The sequence below is a fragment of the Trichomycterus rosablanca genome, chromosome 14, assembly GCF_030014385.1.
Source record: "Trichomycterus rosablanca isolate fTriRos1 chromosome 14, fTriRos1.hap1, whole genome shotgun sequence".
NCBI classification, from domain to species: Eukaryota; Metazoa; Chordata; class Actinopteri; order Siluriformes; family Trichomycteridae; genus Trichomycterus; species Trichomycterus rosablanca.
In genome coordinates, this window is record NC_086001.1 from 3,802,810 (window position 1) to 3,818,508 (window position 15,699).

The window sequence follows — 15,699 nt, forward strand, 5'->3', positions numbered from 1 at the left end:
TAATGCCCTATAACCCAATTATTCCTGTTCTATAACCCATCATTAATGCCCTATAACCCTATTATTAACACTCTGTATCCCTATCAGTCATTAATGCTCTATAACCCTAATATTAATGCCATATAACCCTGTTATTAATACTCTTATATTAATATTCTGTATCTCTATCAGTCATTAATGCTCTATAACCCTAATATTAATGCCATATAACCCTGTTATTAATACTCTTATATTAATATTCTGTATCTCTATCAGTCATTAATGCCCTATAACCCTATTATTAATACTCTGTAACCCTATCAGTCATTACTGCTCTATAACCCTATTATTAATGTCCTATAACCCTGTTATTAATACTCTTATATTAATATTCTGTAACCCTATCAATCATTAACACCATACACTTCTACCCTTACTGCCCTATAACTCTATAATCCTATTATTACTGCTCTATAACCCTGTTTTAATGCCCTAAAACCCTTTAATTAATGCCCTATAACCCTATCAGTCATAAATACTATATAACCCTATTATTAATGCCACGTAACCATATAATTAATGCCATATAATCCTATCATTAATGCCCTAAAAGCCATAATAATTGACTTATCACTGAAATACCAACCATCAAAATAAGAAGCAGAATCAGCTGATTTTATAATGACACTGACTGTGAGTGAAAGTCTAATGTCAAGTATGAGACCTGAAACAAGTGTCCACTACTTAACCCCTAAACCTCTGTGTCCCAGCACGCTTTTACCCCACACAAAAACCTATGGGCAGAGTGTCAGCAGCAGCATAAGCTTACAAAGGTTAGGGGTCAACGCGGGGCTCTGCGGGGTCGTGGGGTCGCTGGTGGGGTTAAAAGGGGATCAAGCAGCACCAGCAGAGCATCGAGAGGAGCGAGAAAGAGGACGAACGAGAGCTCTGGAACATCTGCACAATGTAGTGGGACTGAAACGCTTTCAAACAACACGTTTACTTCTGCCAGACAACATCATCACCTTATTGTTTTTAATATTTCCCCTGACCACTATATGGTCAAAAGTATGTGGACACTGCTAAATTAAGCAAGGTTTAAAAAAAAAACTGCTTGAACTGTTTGAATTCTTGGTGTCGCTCTCATATAAAACCCCGACTTAAAACATAAACACCACACCTACATTAACGTTCCCCAGTTTTTGAATAAACACAGCGGTTCCAAAAAAACAAAATCTAGATGCTGAACACTGGGAAAATGAGTATTATTATACTCAGTTCAGAGGGAAGTGGGTATGTTTAATTTTAAGAAGTATAATAATCTTTAATTAGGATTATAAACTGGTGAGTGAAATCGGTGACATCTGAGTTTACACGACACCGTGGATGATAGATCATCAATCACTCAAATATAAAAGAGGTGGAATTGTTAGTAATCAGCTCTGTTTTATTTTTATTTGTTATAGTTACAGTTGTAGCCTAGTGGTTAAGGTACTGGACTAGTAATCAAAAGGCTGCTAGTTCAAGCCCCACCACTGCCAGGTTGCCACTGCTGGGCCCATGAGCAAGGCTGTTAACCCTCAATTGCTTAGACTGTATACTGTCACAGTACTGTAAGTCAATTTGGATAAAAGCGTCTTCTAAATGCTGAACATTAGGGATGTAACAATACACTCTATTTACAATACTGCGTTCACGATACGATTTTTTCCCTATTTTTTTTAACTAAAATTGAATACAAATGATGAAGTTTCCTTTTATTATTTCTCTTAAAAAATAAAATAAAATCCTGTATTTTTGATTATCTCTTATTTATCTAAATAATGAATGTCCTTTTATTTCTAAGGTAGGTACAAACTATGCAAAACAATTTTGAATTAAGCCCAATTTGGCTGAAAAATCCTGAATCTGGCAACCAGGCGTATAGCGCCAGTGACGTCAACCAGGCGAGGTGTATAGCGCCAGCGCCCTCTGCTGTTTAAAGTGAATATCGATTCATTATACATGTCAAATCGATTTGAATTGTGGAATTTTTGAATCGGTTATTAACTGTCTTGTGGTGCATCGTTACATGTTAATGCTACCCAACATGTTAATGTTTTATTATAAAAGAGTCTGTGGCCCCGTGTTTGCATATTTTTTACTCCATCTGGAACCCACCAAGAAGAGTTTGGACACCCCTGTTCTATGAAACAGGCACTTTTGAGTCAACTTTTGTAAACTTTTGACTATTTGCAAACAGTCATTGAAGAGCTCACAATAAACGTCTGATTACTGATCGTGTAACTGAGCCCTTTTGTTAAAAAAACGGTCATGGCAATTCGGATGCCCATAGTTTCAAAAAAATCAAACATCAGGACTGAAATCGTGTAGTGGACGCTGATCGAAAGTAAATGGATGTCGTTGTTTGTGTCGTATATTTACAGCCACTACATTGTGCACGATGTCCACTGCGGGCTGGTGTCTCGGGTACGTGGCCCCGCCCCCCGGCTCTTACCTGGGCCGGCTTGATGGCGTCGGGGGCAGAATAAAAGTCAGGACAGAGCTGCCGTTCGAGAACACAGTCCAGTACCTCGAGCTGCTGCGGCGTGAAGAGCTCCCCTCGCATCTGCTTACGCAGGAAGTCCCGCCCCGAATGGGTGTGGCCGTTTACCAGCGCGGAGTCCTGAAGATCTAAAAAAGGAAGGAAGGATTATTTATAACGTTATACTGGTACATAATACAATATTTAGTTCACTATTATATTCAGCCAAACTGTGGACATTAATGCTGATGCCTTTTTACTGGATTTTATACCAGGACTGATGGAAATTACTTCCATTTAGCTATTATATTAATAAAGAGCAGCCAAAAGTTTAACACCACTAGTAAAAATGCTTCTATTTTCCCTTTTTTGAATCACATTTAATACAACGTTTTTACTACAGTACAACTCATATATTGAACATAGCAAGGCAAGGAACTAAGGGCAGCTGTAACCTAGTGGTTAATGTACTGGACTAGTAATCAGAAGGTTGCCAGTTTAAGCCCCATCACAGCCAGGTTGCCACTGTTGGGCCCTTGAGCAAGGCCCTTAACCCTCAATTGCTTAGATTGTATACTGTCACAACTGTAAGTCGCTTTGGATAAGATATGGACAAAAGTATTTGGACGCCTGACCCTGACCTTGTCGGACATCCCATTTTAAAGACAAATCCTATTAAAATAGAGTGACCTCTATGTGATCACTCACAAGACTTTGAAGCATGCCTGTGGGAATTTGTGCCCAGTCAATCAAAGGAGGGATTTGGATTTGTATGGCTGGACACTGATGTGTGTCAAGAAAGCCTCAGTTGATGTTCCAATTCATTTCTTCATGTCATTCACATTTGCAGCATTTAGCAGACGCTTTTATCCAAAGCAATTATGACTGATACAGTTTGAGCAATTAAGGGGTTAAGGGCCTTGCTTAGGGGCCCAACAATGGCAGCTTGGCAGTGCTGGGGCTTGAAGCGGCAACCTTCTGATTACTAGTCCACTACCTTAACTACTGAGCTACCGCTGTCTTTATAGAAATGCTTTTTCACAGGGGTGCAGTCATGCTGAAACAGAAAGGACCTTTCCTAAACTGTTGCTACAACGTTGGAAGCATCTTTCCTTTATATCATTCATTTATTACACCTGGTGTAGTTGAAACACATGAATTCAAAAATTAGACCTGGTGTCCCGATACTTTTGTTCACATGTTATATTAATTCATTGTTTTTATAATGAACGTTAAACTGATACAATCAGAATCTTTTCAGGCAACTCGTACGGACAAATGGACGCTCAAAGATGGACACACACACACGCGCACACACACACACACACACACACACACACACAGATAGATCAGAGTTATTGCAGAGACGTGGAGGTTCTGAAGAGACAATTATACCAGCTGAGAGAGCCACGAGCTCCCCATGATTACAAAGAGCGACGGATGAAAGGAGAATAGAGACCAAAATCCCTGATATAGAGCCAATTCATTTCTTCAAAACACCTTCTGCCTGAGACCAGAGAGAGAGTGACCCCTCACTCCATCAGAACACCAACCATATCACCGAAAGTATGTGGACGCCTGACCAGAGGCTAAAATATTTAGCAGACGTTTTTATCCAAAGTGACTTAGAATTATTAGTAAACACTATTCAAGCATTTGAGGGTTACGGGCCTTGCTCAGGGGCCCAACCCTTAACCGCCTGAACGTTAAGGATAAGGTTAAACCTTAACTGTACCTTAACTGCTGAGCTACAAAACCATAACAAAATCAAAGGCTTTGAGATAACGTTGCTCTCACGCCTCTAGGAAGGCTTGTCGCAAGATTATGAAGTGTGTCTGTTGGAATTTGTGCAGTTAGCCTATTGGTTAAGATACTGGACTACTAATCAGAAGATCGCTGGTTCAAACCTCAACGCTGCCAGGTTGCCATTGTTGGGCCCCTGAGCAAGGCCCTTAACCCATAATTGATTAGACTGTCTACTGTCACAGTACTGTAAGTCGCTAAATGCCGGACATGTACATATAAATGTAAAGCATTGATGAGTTTATACAGTGATGTTGGATGAGAGTACCTGGCTAAAAATCAGCATTCTAATTCATCCCAAATGTTTTTAGTGGGGTTCAGTTTAGAACTTGTCAAACCACGTCTTTATGGAGCTCAATTTATGGCCCGAGGATCAAAGTATTTACTTTATTTGGTTAATTTTAGACACCCATTAGCAATGAGGACCTTTTAAACTTAACCACAGGTGTCCACATACTTTCGGCCATACAGTATGATTGTGAGTAATATTATCGTTATTCTAATTTGACAATAAAAGCCTCTGGGTGGGACGGTAGCTCGGTGGGTAGCACTGTCGCCTCTGCAAGAAGGTCCTGGGTTCGATTCCCATGTGGGGCAGTCCGGGTCCTTTCTGTGTGGAGTTTGCATGTTCTCCCCGTGTCTGTGTGGGTTTCCTCCGGGAGCTCCGGTTTCCTCCCACAGTTCAAAGACGTGCAAGTATGTAAAACATGACATTAAAATCCTAATGAATAAATAAATAAATAAAATAAAAGTCTTCGTCTGTACCTCAAGTGGACGAATGCCGTTGTTTAAACAGACAGCAATGCTGGAGTAATGCTACACAAAGTTAGGAGTGTATGATCTTTGGTGTTTTGACCCCTTTAATCCCAGCACTCAGTGTGTCTGATAGAATTCAATTGATCAATCATCGTATGTGATGGCACCATTTCAGCCAGCTTATTGCTTTTACCCTGACCCCACACACACACACACACACACACACACACACACAAAAGAGTGGTGAAAGTGTTTCAGTGACCTATCCAGCAGGTTCCACACTATATACCACCATATACCACCACATACCACATTATATTTACTTATGGAATGTATAGAAGAAATAATAACATACTTTTAGTGTTAATTAAATGGCTAGTGGACGATGAATGAACTACTGGTCTTAGTTTGCTTTTTGAGGGAATTATAAACAATCGGACTGGACATTTGATTTTCCAGATTTTGTCAGTCCGAAATCTGTTAAATTGAGGTTCCACTGTACAGGACCCACTGTAGCCCTCGCCCCACATCCTAAAGCCCTTGCCCCACATCCTAAAGCCTTTGCCCCATATACTAAAGCCTTTGCCCCATATACTAAAGCCCTCGCCCCAGGTCCTAAAGCCCTCGCCCCATGCCCTGCAGCCCTTACCCTACATCCTAAAGCCATTGCCCCACGCCCTGCAGCCCTCGCCTCACATCCTAAAGCCCTCGTCCTACGTCCTGCAGCCCTCGCCCCACATCCTAAAGCCTTAGCCCCATGCCCTGCAGCCCTCGCCCCACGTCCTAAAGCCCTCGCCCCATGTCCTAAAGCCCTCGCCCCACGTCCTAGAGCCCTCGCCCCACCTTGCCCCACACCCTAAACCCCTCGCCTTACATCCTAAAGTCTTCACCCTACGCCCGGCAGCCCTCACCCCACGTCCTAAAGCCCTCGCACCCAGTCCTAAAGCCATTGCCAAATATCCTTAAGCCCTCGCCCCATGTCCTAAAGCTCTTGCCCCACGTCCTAAAGCCCTCGCCCCATGTCCTAAAGCTCTTGCCCCACGTCCTAAAGCCCTCGCCCCATGTGATTTTACACACTGAACTGCGACCACATGACTGGTGAGTGTTTAGTTTAATACTGACTCTCACATTGGGTCATTTATTTCTAACACAGCGGCCAGATTATCATTTTTTACCAATAGTGGTCCTGCTCTGGTCCAAATGTTATTTCAGTTGACACATCATCCCTCATAAACCAGATTTACTCACTGCCTCCCCCCCAACACACACACACACTCACTTACTCACACACATTCACTCACAATATTAGATATGCAGTGAGTTGTGGCCATGCGTATAATGCTCTGTCGCTGTTCTTTTGGTGCTTTGTTTTGACACAGCTATAGGGAATCACCGTCTGTAACCACACACAAAGACCTCAGCTGCAGCCTAACACACACACTCACATACACACACACACACACACACACACACACACAGTCGGCTGGTTACACATGCATGGTAGGATTTCAGCATCCGGTCCCTTTCTATTCAAAAAGTGGAAACAATGTGAACACATTCATTCATTCACAAATGTATTCATTCATACTTAGGAACTGCTGTATTCTGATCAGAGTCAAAGTGGGTCCAGTACCACCTAAAAAAAAAAATTGCACTAGGCAGAAATACACGCTGAAAACATCCTGAGATCATCCCAGGCAAAACTGCTTACAGAGGGTGAGCAGGGCGAGGTTTAAACTCAGCTCTGCAGGTCCCATCCTGCAGCACCTAATGCGCCGATGCCCAGCCTATCCTGCAAATCTAAATCTTCATTGGGTAAAATATCTACATGTATGGATCGTGACTCACGTGCACACTAAACATAACATACAGTTTGGAAAAAGGACCTTCCCTTAACTGTTGAAATAAAGTAACATGGATTATGTTCAGTAGCATTTAAATTCCCATTTATAGGAATTGGAGTGCAGTTCCGTGTTGAAGGCTGAGTTTGTCATGGTTGAGCTGTTGTTGCTCCTAGACATTCTAGCATCTCTAGGAGGGTAAATGCCCTGCTATAAAGGTGGCCTGCCTGGTTTTATGCACCTGTTAGTAATTGATACAGCCGACAGCTGAATCCATCAGTAAACGTGGGTGTCCACAAACTTTTGGATCAGTAGTGTAGAAATTTGTGCCCTCCTCTTTCTCATGTTCTTTCTTCTCTCTCCTGCCAGTGGGCAGGGTGAATGGTCAGACACAATGCCACTGTTCTGGAGGCCCCGCGAGTCAAGTTCTCCTTTTACTCCCACTTCCCTTCTGCCTAAAACGGGTCACCGGGTCACCACGGGGCTTTCCTCTAACACACACACACATACACACACACACACATACACGGGCGAAGTAAATCTTAAGCCTCTCTACATGTCCCTCCCGTCCATTGGCTCCATGGCCATTTCTGAGCAGCTGCAGGACCCACCGAACTGCTCCACTGAACACACACACACACACACACTTGCAAAACATCTTTCAAGTCCTATGCAACCACAAAATGCCTCTATTTATTCTAATAGAGACCGACATGTATGAGGGTTCCGCACTTTTTTTTTTACCCATTATTTATTAACAATTTCAAAAACTAATTCCATGAGTTTTCTACATCGTCAGCTACTGATGCATTTTTGCCATCAGCAAAAAAATTTTTTGGTTGAGTGTGTAGCCACTGATGCAGCACTGCTTTCACATCATCATCACATGAAAATCTTCTTCCCCTTAAAGCTTCTTAGAGTGTCCAAAAAGGAGGAAATCAGATGGAGATAAATCCGGACTATAAGCATCTCTCAGTCTCTCAGACACGACCGATTACTCCTCCTCCCACCCTCACTGTTTCCAACCAAAATATAAAAGTAGGAAACGTTTTAAAGATCCCTCGTATTTAAAACTCTGTGGAATCTCAGGCATCTACAAATATTTGGCCTAATAGTTTATCATTTTTACTTGCTGTCTTCATTCCTTTACATTGCCAGCACTTTGTAACACACACACACACACACACACAATCAGGACAGATGGAAAGAGCTGAACATTGACAGATGCATCGGGGCAGGGGGATTCGACACCACTGACACGTCTTACACAAACATCTCTATCCTCAGAAGATGCTCTGTGTGTGTGTGTGTGTGTGTGTGTGTGTGTGTGTGCACCTACATTCAAATGCCATCTATGGGCAGATCCCTGCTGCACATGAAGCTGTGCCAGATGTGCACACACACACACACACACGGAAACACTACTGTATGATGCTTTTATTAACAGAAGAAAATGAGAGGTTGTGATCTGTCTACATTTTACATTATTCTACACTCTCGAGAAGAGGGCGTGTCTAAATTCTTAGATTCCTTAAAATGCTCCTACTGAGGTGCCTTAATTCTGACTGATAATCTGACTGAATAGCGAGTGAGCGTCAGCTGAAGGCAGTCCCAGCATTCAGTGCGGCACAACTATTCTCACAAAAATTGACAAACATGACGGACGAATGTGGAGCAACCAACAGAGTTCTTTTCAAATATAAATAAATTGTTATTGGGTCCTCTCTACTGAGGCAGCTGCCCAGGTAGGCAGCAAGGCAGCTCACTAGCTTTTTAGACAGACCCACAGTGTCTGGTGTTATAGGAATCACACATTTTCTCCTAATGTGCACTACACCAGGAATTCTTGCAGGCATCAAAAACTTTCCTTATTTTTATATTGTGGTTATAAGCGGTATAAGCGGTGAGGGTGGGAGGAGTCGTAATCAGTCGTGTCTGAGAGACTGAGAGACGCTTATAGTCCGGATTTAGCTCCATCTGATTTCCACCTTTTTGGACACTCAAAGAAGCTTTAAGGGGAAGAAGATTTTCATGTGATGATGATGTGAAAGCGGTGCTGCATCAGTGGCTACGAGCTCAACCAAACACATTTTTTGCTGATGGCATTAAAAAGTTGGTACGACGCTGTAAAAATGCAGCAGAAGGTGACTGTGTAGAAAAGTGATGTTATTTGTTTTTAAAATTCTTAATTAATAGAGTTAAGATAAGTGTAGAAACATAATGTGGAAATAAAATATTTAAATGAAAAATATTGTATTAATGGGCTACTGCACTAACCCCAATAGAAAATAATACGATTGGGGCTCTTATTCCAAGAACCTACTGTTGGGCCCTTAATGCTATAAATTTCATGGATGTTCAATAATGGGGCCCTTCAAACCAAGCAGCTACGGCCCTTGAGAGATGTTGTATAACAGCTAATAGAAGCATTTCATTGTATTTTTGTATTGTTGTCTATATACATACAAATGAGTGACAAAAACAAATAGCAGATGACGGCACTCTGATGTTAGTAGCTGATTCTGAAGTAAGCAGCCGTTCTTACTTTCATCTCTCTTCCTCTTGCTAGCGTCGGCCGCCGCGCTGATTCCCAGAATTCCACTGATGGAGTACGAGGAGCCTGCGGCGTCGCTGGTTACGGCAGAGACCTGGGTCACCGCCACCGTGGACACTGAAAGATTAACAAAGGCGAGTCTTACGTTAGAAAGTTTGCACACAGCTGCTTTTCTAGGTTACAGGGATTTAATGATTTCTGCAGCAGCGTTTTTTTCTGTGTCTGAATGGCCACGAATTTCAGTTTATTATTGAGGGTTTGGAAGTTTTGTAATGTGACTTGACTGGATGACAGAATTTTAAAAGGCACATACACATGAAATGAACTTGTACACGGACGCACCCTTGTGGAGGCTTTGCGTTACATATTGTAAACCCCAGTGGGACCAGATCACCACCAATTTTATTGGTCTATTTCATTTTGTGTTTTTATTTTCTCCCTTTTTAGAGCGTCCAATTGCCCGATTGCGCCATGCTTCCTCTCCACCAATGCCGATCCCTGCTCTGATTGAGGAGAACAAAGCTAACCCACGCCCCCTCCGACACGTGGGCAGCAGCCGTATGCATCTTATCACCTACACTTTGACAAGTGCAGTGCAGCTCAGTGTTGTGTACGGAGAGACACACCCTGAGAGCTCTCTTTTCTCATCTCTGTGCAGGCGTTATCAATCAGCCAGTCATGAGAGAGAGATCCCATCCGTCTTAGTCCCGCCCATATCTGAACAACAGGCCAATCGTTGTTCATGTGGCCGCTCAGCCTTAGACGGATGGCAGAGCCCAGATTTGATACGATGTATTCGAGATCCCAGCTCTGGTTCCAGCGTGTGTTTTTACCACTGCGCCACCTGAGCAGCTTGTGTTTCGTTTTGATGCATCGTTTGTGTTGCCTGTAAAAATCCTGGACAGAATGTTTAGGGTAGTTGTAGCCTAGTGGTTAATGTACTTGACTTGTAATCAAAAGGTTGCTGTTTCAAGCCCCACCATTGACAGGTTGCCAATGCCCTAAGCAAGGCCCTTAACCCTAATTTGTTTAAACAATGTACAGCCACAGTACTGTAAGTCGATTTGGATAACAACGTCTGCTAAATGCTGAAAATGTAAATGTGGGTGTATAAGCATGAAGAAAAGCTCAGTTTAAAGGAACTCCAGTGTCCTGCACAGAGCCCTGACCTCAGCACCGCTCAGCAGCTCTGGAATGAACTGAAACATCAACTGAGGCTTTCCTGACTAACACAAATGGGCACAAATTCCTCCCATTCTTGGGAGGAGTGGCTGCTGTTATAGCTGATAAGATCACACAGAGTTCACTCTAAAATTATTAGTATTATATAAGCAGCTCTGGTTAAAATAAAAGTAGTGGAGTGGAGAGATGTAGCAACTCAGTGGCCACTTTCCTCCGCTGCTAGTGATAGCGTTGGCACTAAGAGCTTATGGCTAGCATTAATCCGCCATCATTTTGTCAGTTGTTGATTCAGCATGTTTGTTGCTTTCACGCTCTCCGACCCGACATCGCTTTTCCCTCCCCGCCGAAGCCATTCCGGAAAAACAAGCTGTCAGAGCGCTCGGCCGGCGGATAAGACGCTAACGCGCCGGTGTCTTTTTTTCCCCCCCGACCTGCTCCTCTCTGTCAGCCCTCCATGCACTCTCTCCCGGCCTTATCTCATTTCCTGTCAGCTGACGTTCAGCTTGACTGACAGTACGGTGGCCCCGAGGGGACGCTAAAGGTGCGGAGACGCGGCTAATCCGGACTCCCAGCAGACTTTTCCAGAACCGAGTGGCGAAACAGCGCGGGCGTGAGCGAGAAAACAAATTGAACAGATAAAAGCGCTTTCCTCCGCCGCTCGCTAACCGCGTGGAGTCCGTAATACATGCAGATCCCTTTTTTTTTTTCCTCTTGATTTATCATTTCAATTATCTACATTTCTCGTTGCTCTCTGTGTGTTTCTCGCCCGGCAGATCCGAGACGCAAGACGAGCGCTCTGTAGTCAAAATCGCTAAATTTCAATTTCAGTTTAGCGTCTGAGTGTGGGAGAGATTTATCTTCTCGATCTGAGCGGGTTGAAATTAATTTCGATTAAGCGGTGATGTGAGATTACTGAAGATTACTGACAGAGAGACGGAGGCAGATCCGGCGCTTTATGATGTGTTGAATGGAGTCGCACCTTCATGGATCAGCTTGATCTTTTAACCAGCGTCGGCTTCACGTTAGATTTAGTGTTTTGGTACCTGATGCTTTGCTGACGCATATCGTCCCGTATCATTAAGTTCAGGTTTATACACATCCGTTGTCCCATTAGGATAGAAGGGATGGAAGCTGCCATAGCAGAACACAGTGGGTCTGTCTGAAAACCTGGTGATCTCTCTACATAGATTTTTACGTCGGCCTACACTCCTGAGAAGAGGGCGTGTCTAAATTCTTAGATCCATTAAAATGCTTCTACTGAGGCACCTTAATTGAGTTCTTTTTAAATGTAAATAAATTCTCATTGATGTTTAATTTGTATAAAGGTGATTATACATTAGCTGGCGTGCTAGCGGGTTGTGCCACCTCAGCCCATTGGTTTGAATGGCCTGATGCTAACTGTGTTAGCTTAGTAAGCTAAAACTGCGGTGACGTAATCTCTTTATAAGTAGTGCGTCTAAATAATCTGCCTTATGAGTTCCATGTCTTATTAGAATCCTTACTACTGAGGCAGCTGATCAGGTAGGCATTAGGCATCAAGGCAGCTCACTAGGTTTTCAGACAGACCCTATATAGACAAAAGTATTGGGACATCTCCTCTATTTATTGAGTTTATGGTTTCAGCCACAACAGTTGCTTACAGGTGTAATAAATCAATTATATAAAGGAAATTATATGCTTCCAACTTTGCAGCTACAGTTTAGGGAAGGCCCTTTCCTGTTCCAGCATGACTGAGCCCCTGTAGACAAAGCTAACTCTATGAAGACATGAAGAAAAGCTTGATTTAAAGGAACTCCAGTGACCTGTACAGAGCCCTGACTGAACAGCTCTGAATTGAACTGGAACATCAAACATCAGCACCCAGCCATACACATGCTGTCATGTTTTGACTGAACGGGCACAAATTGCCACAGACATACTTGTGAGAAGCCAAGCTCGTGTCCAAATACTTTTGGCCATATAGGGTGTGTTTGAAATCCTAGGGAGCTGCCTTGCTGTCTTACTGCTTACATAGGCAGCTGCCTCAGTGACTTATAAGGCAGGTTATTCGAACGCACTACTTAGACAGCGATTCCATCAGTTTCGCGTTTAGCATTTAGCATCTTGCCATTAAAACCAATGGATTGAGGTAGCACAGCACGCTAACATGTCAATATAGCATCTCCCTTCATGTACCGATAACGGTTACATTTCCTGACAAGCCCGAACTTGCAAATAAAAAAACTCGGTACAAGTTTATACAAGTTAAAAATCAGTAATATTTTATTTACATTTGAAAATAACTCCATTCGTTTGTCCATACCGTCAGCCATGTTTATTTTTCTGTGAGAGAAGAGCACCCGACCCGCAATAAATTCTGGGATTGCCTTGATCACTAAGGACGCTTCCGATGCTCCCTCGTTCTTGAGTCAAAATAACATTGAGATATTAAGATGCCTCAGTAGTGAGGATAATAAGGCATCTAGGATTTCGAACAGCCTCCTTCTCGGGAGCGCGCACAGGATGACGTAAAATGCTGCCTATGTAGACAGCACACTAGCTTTTCGAACACACCCATAGTGTATAACTATACAGTATAGTGTTCACACAACATCCAGATCTTTCACAGAATTTATCCTGGACATGAAGTGGCGTGTTTGTACCTCTTTATTCTAAGACTCGAGCTTTAAAGGGGCACTGTTGTATTCTGTCTTCATGCTCAGTGAGGAGGACAGTGGAGAGACAAAAATGACTCTTGATTTGTTTAATCGGTGTACTCTTTCTTTTTTAGGTCCTGCTATACTTGCTTGACACTGATCAATGTAATTAATTACAATTTTAAAAAACTAATTCCATGACTTTTGTACATCATCACCTTCCGATGCATTTTTGCCATCAGCAAAAAATCCTTTTGGTTGAGCGTGTAGCCACTGATGCAGCACTGCTTTCACATCATCATCACATGAAAATCTTCCTCCCCTTAAAGCTTCTTTGAGCGTCCACAAAGGTGGAAATCAGATGGAGATAAATTCGGACTATAAGCATCTCTCAGTCTCTCAGACACGACCGATTACTCCTCCTCCCATATATATACACCGACCAGGCATAACATTATGAGCACTGAGAGGTGAAGTGAATAACACTGATTATCTCTTCATCACGGCACCTGTTAGTGGGTGGGATATATTAGGCAGCAAAACTCCTAAACTTTTGGCCATATAGTGTATAACTATACAGTATAGTGTTTGCACAACATCCAGATCTTGCACATAATTTATCCTGGACATGAAGTGACGTGTTTGTACCTCTTCATACTAAGACTCGAGCTTTAAAGGGGCACTGTTGTATTGTGCCTTCATGCTCAGTGAGGAGGACGGTGGAGAGACAAAAATGATTCTTGATTTGTTTAATCGGTGTACTCTTTCTTTTTTAGGTCCTTGTTTACTTGCTTGACACTGATCATTCAGTTGAATGAGGCGTCTGTTTAAAGCTGCGTATTATTATACAAAATAAATATATATAGAAAAAATCATTACCCTTAGATCACCTTTTCATGTGGACCACAGATCAGTCCCTAGATTTAAAAAAAAAGTGCTAAAATTGTAATATAACATTGACTAATTCTCTGTTTAAATTTAGTAAAGTCCAGGAAAGTGTTTAACTCCGCCGGCGACTGCAGGACCAGCATAAATCCATATTGGATTAACACGATGACTTATAACATACTTATGAACTGTCGAGCTCTTACCTAAATTGTGTGCAGAGACGTTTCCTGACTGGCCCGGTGGCTGCTGGACTTTAGTGCGAATGATCCTACGGTAGACAAAGAGGAAACAGGCATCAGGTGTGTGTGTGTGTGTGTGTGTGTGTGTGTGTGTGTGTGTGTATAAAGTGGCTGACAAGGCAGCACAGGCTCGCACTTACTGCATGATCGCTCAAGCAAAACACCCCCGATTTCTTTTCCTCCCTCCCTCCTCCCTCTATCTGTCCCCCTCTTTCTCTCTTTTTTTACTCTGTCAACGTCCACATGGTGCAGAACGTCGAGACTCATGAATATTTGTGTCTCATTCTCTGTGTTTATGTCTAATAAACTTCGCCCCTGGTTTAGCCGATCGTACGCTCTGACCTGTTGATGGAGCTGACACTGGGCACGCTGTCGTTGTCGCACACTCGCTCGGCCAGCAGTCGGTCCCGTATCTCCCAGGCAAACATGGTGGGGTTTTGGCGTTTGTAATCGGCGATTTTGTCGACGACTTTGGGTGTAGCAACCTTTGGTTTGGATCCTCCGATCACGCCTGGCCTGATGCTGCCCGTCTCGTAATACCTGCGAAGCGAAATAACACTTTAAATTTGTAAAATGCACCATATGGACGAGCTGAAGTGGACACCTGACCATTAGCTTGTTGGACATGCTCTTCCAAAATAGTGGGCATTGATAAACGGCTGTCTGCAGGATTTAGAAGTGTGTCTGTGGAAATTCATACCCATTCAGACAGAAGAACATTCCTGAGGTCATGCACTCGAGTTGAACGAGCAGGCCTGGCATGTAATAGACATTCCAATTCATCTCAAATGATCTTAACGTGAGGTTCTTTCACAGCAAATTTTGGAATTAGGAACTTTGGAAAGGCTTTTTCCAAATATTTTGCACTGTGTCTGAGGGAAATTCTGCCCCATTCAATTAAAGAAGCCTTTTAACCTTAAAATTCATCCCAGACGTGTTTAGAAAGGTTAATGTCAGGGCTTTCCATTAAAAAAAGGGGACAGTGGTAGCCCAGTATAGGTAGAGCTCAGTTCCAGCTCTGCCATGTAGCCACTGTTGGACCCTTGAGCAAGGCCCTTAACCCTGTCTGCTCCAGGGGGCGCATGTAATGGCTGACCCTGCGCTCTGACCCCAGCTTCCAAAACAGGCTGGGAAATGCAGAAAGAAGAATTTTGTTGTACTGTATACGTGTATAAGGGCGACACGGTGGCTCGGTGGGTAGCACTGTTGCTTCACAGGGGTGTTTCGGGTCCTTTCTGTGCGGAGTTTGCATGTTGTCCCTGTGTCTGTGTGGGTTTCCTCCGGGAGCTCCGGTTTC

The 15,699-nt window shown here is 43.1% G+C and overlaps 1 protein-coding gene across 1 annotated transcript in view; it reads right to left on the reverse strand.

Annotated features, from left to right (window-relative positions):
- The window catches only part of pax5 (paired box 5), a 34,000-nt gene extending 19,142 nt beyond the window's left edge, over nucleotides 1–14,858 (reverse strand). The window contains exons 1-4 of the mRNA XM_063008210.1: nucleotides 14,745–14,858; nucleotides 14,367–14,431; nucleotides 9,449–9,574; nucleotides 2,477–2,652 (exon numbers count right to left, since the gene is read on the reverse strand). Coding sequence (XP_062864280.1) covers nucleotides 2,477–2,652; nucleotides 9,449–9,574; nucleotides 14,367–14,431; nucleotides 14,745–14,830 — 453 coding nt within the window. The 5' untranslated portion in view covers nucleotides 14,831–14,858. The remainder of the gene's footprint in view (nucleotides 1–2,476; nucleotides 2,653–9,448; nucleotides 9,575–14,366; nucleotides 14,432–14,744) is intronic.
- Between the last annotated feature and the right edge of the window lie 841 nt (nucleotides 14,859–15,699).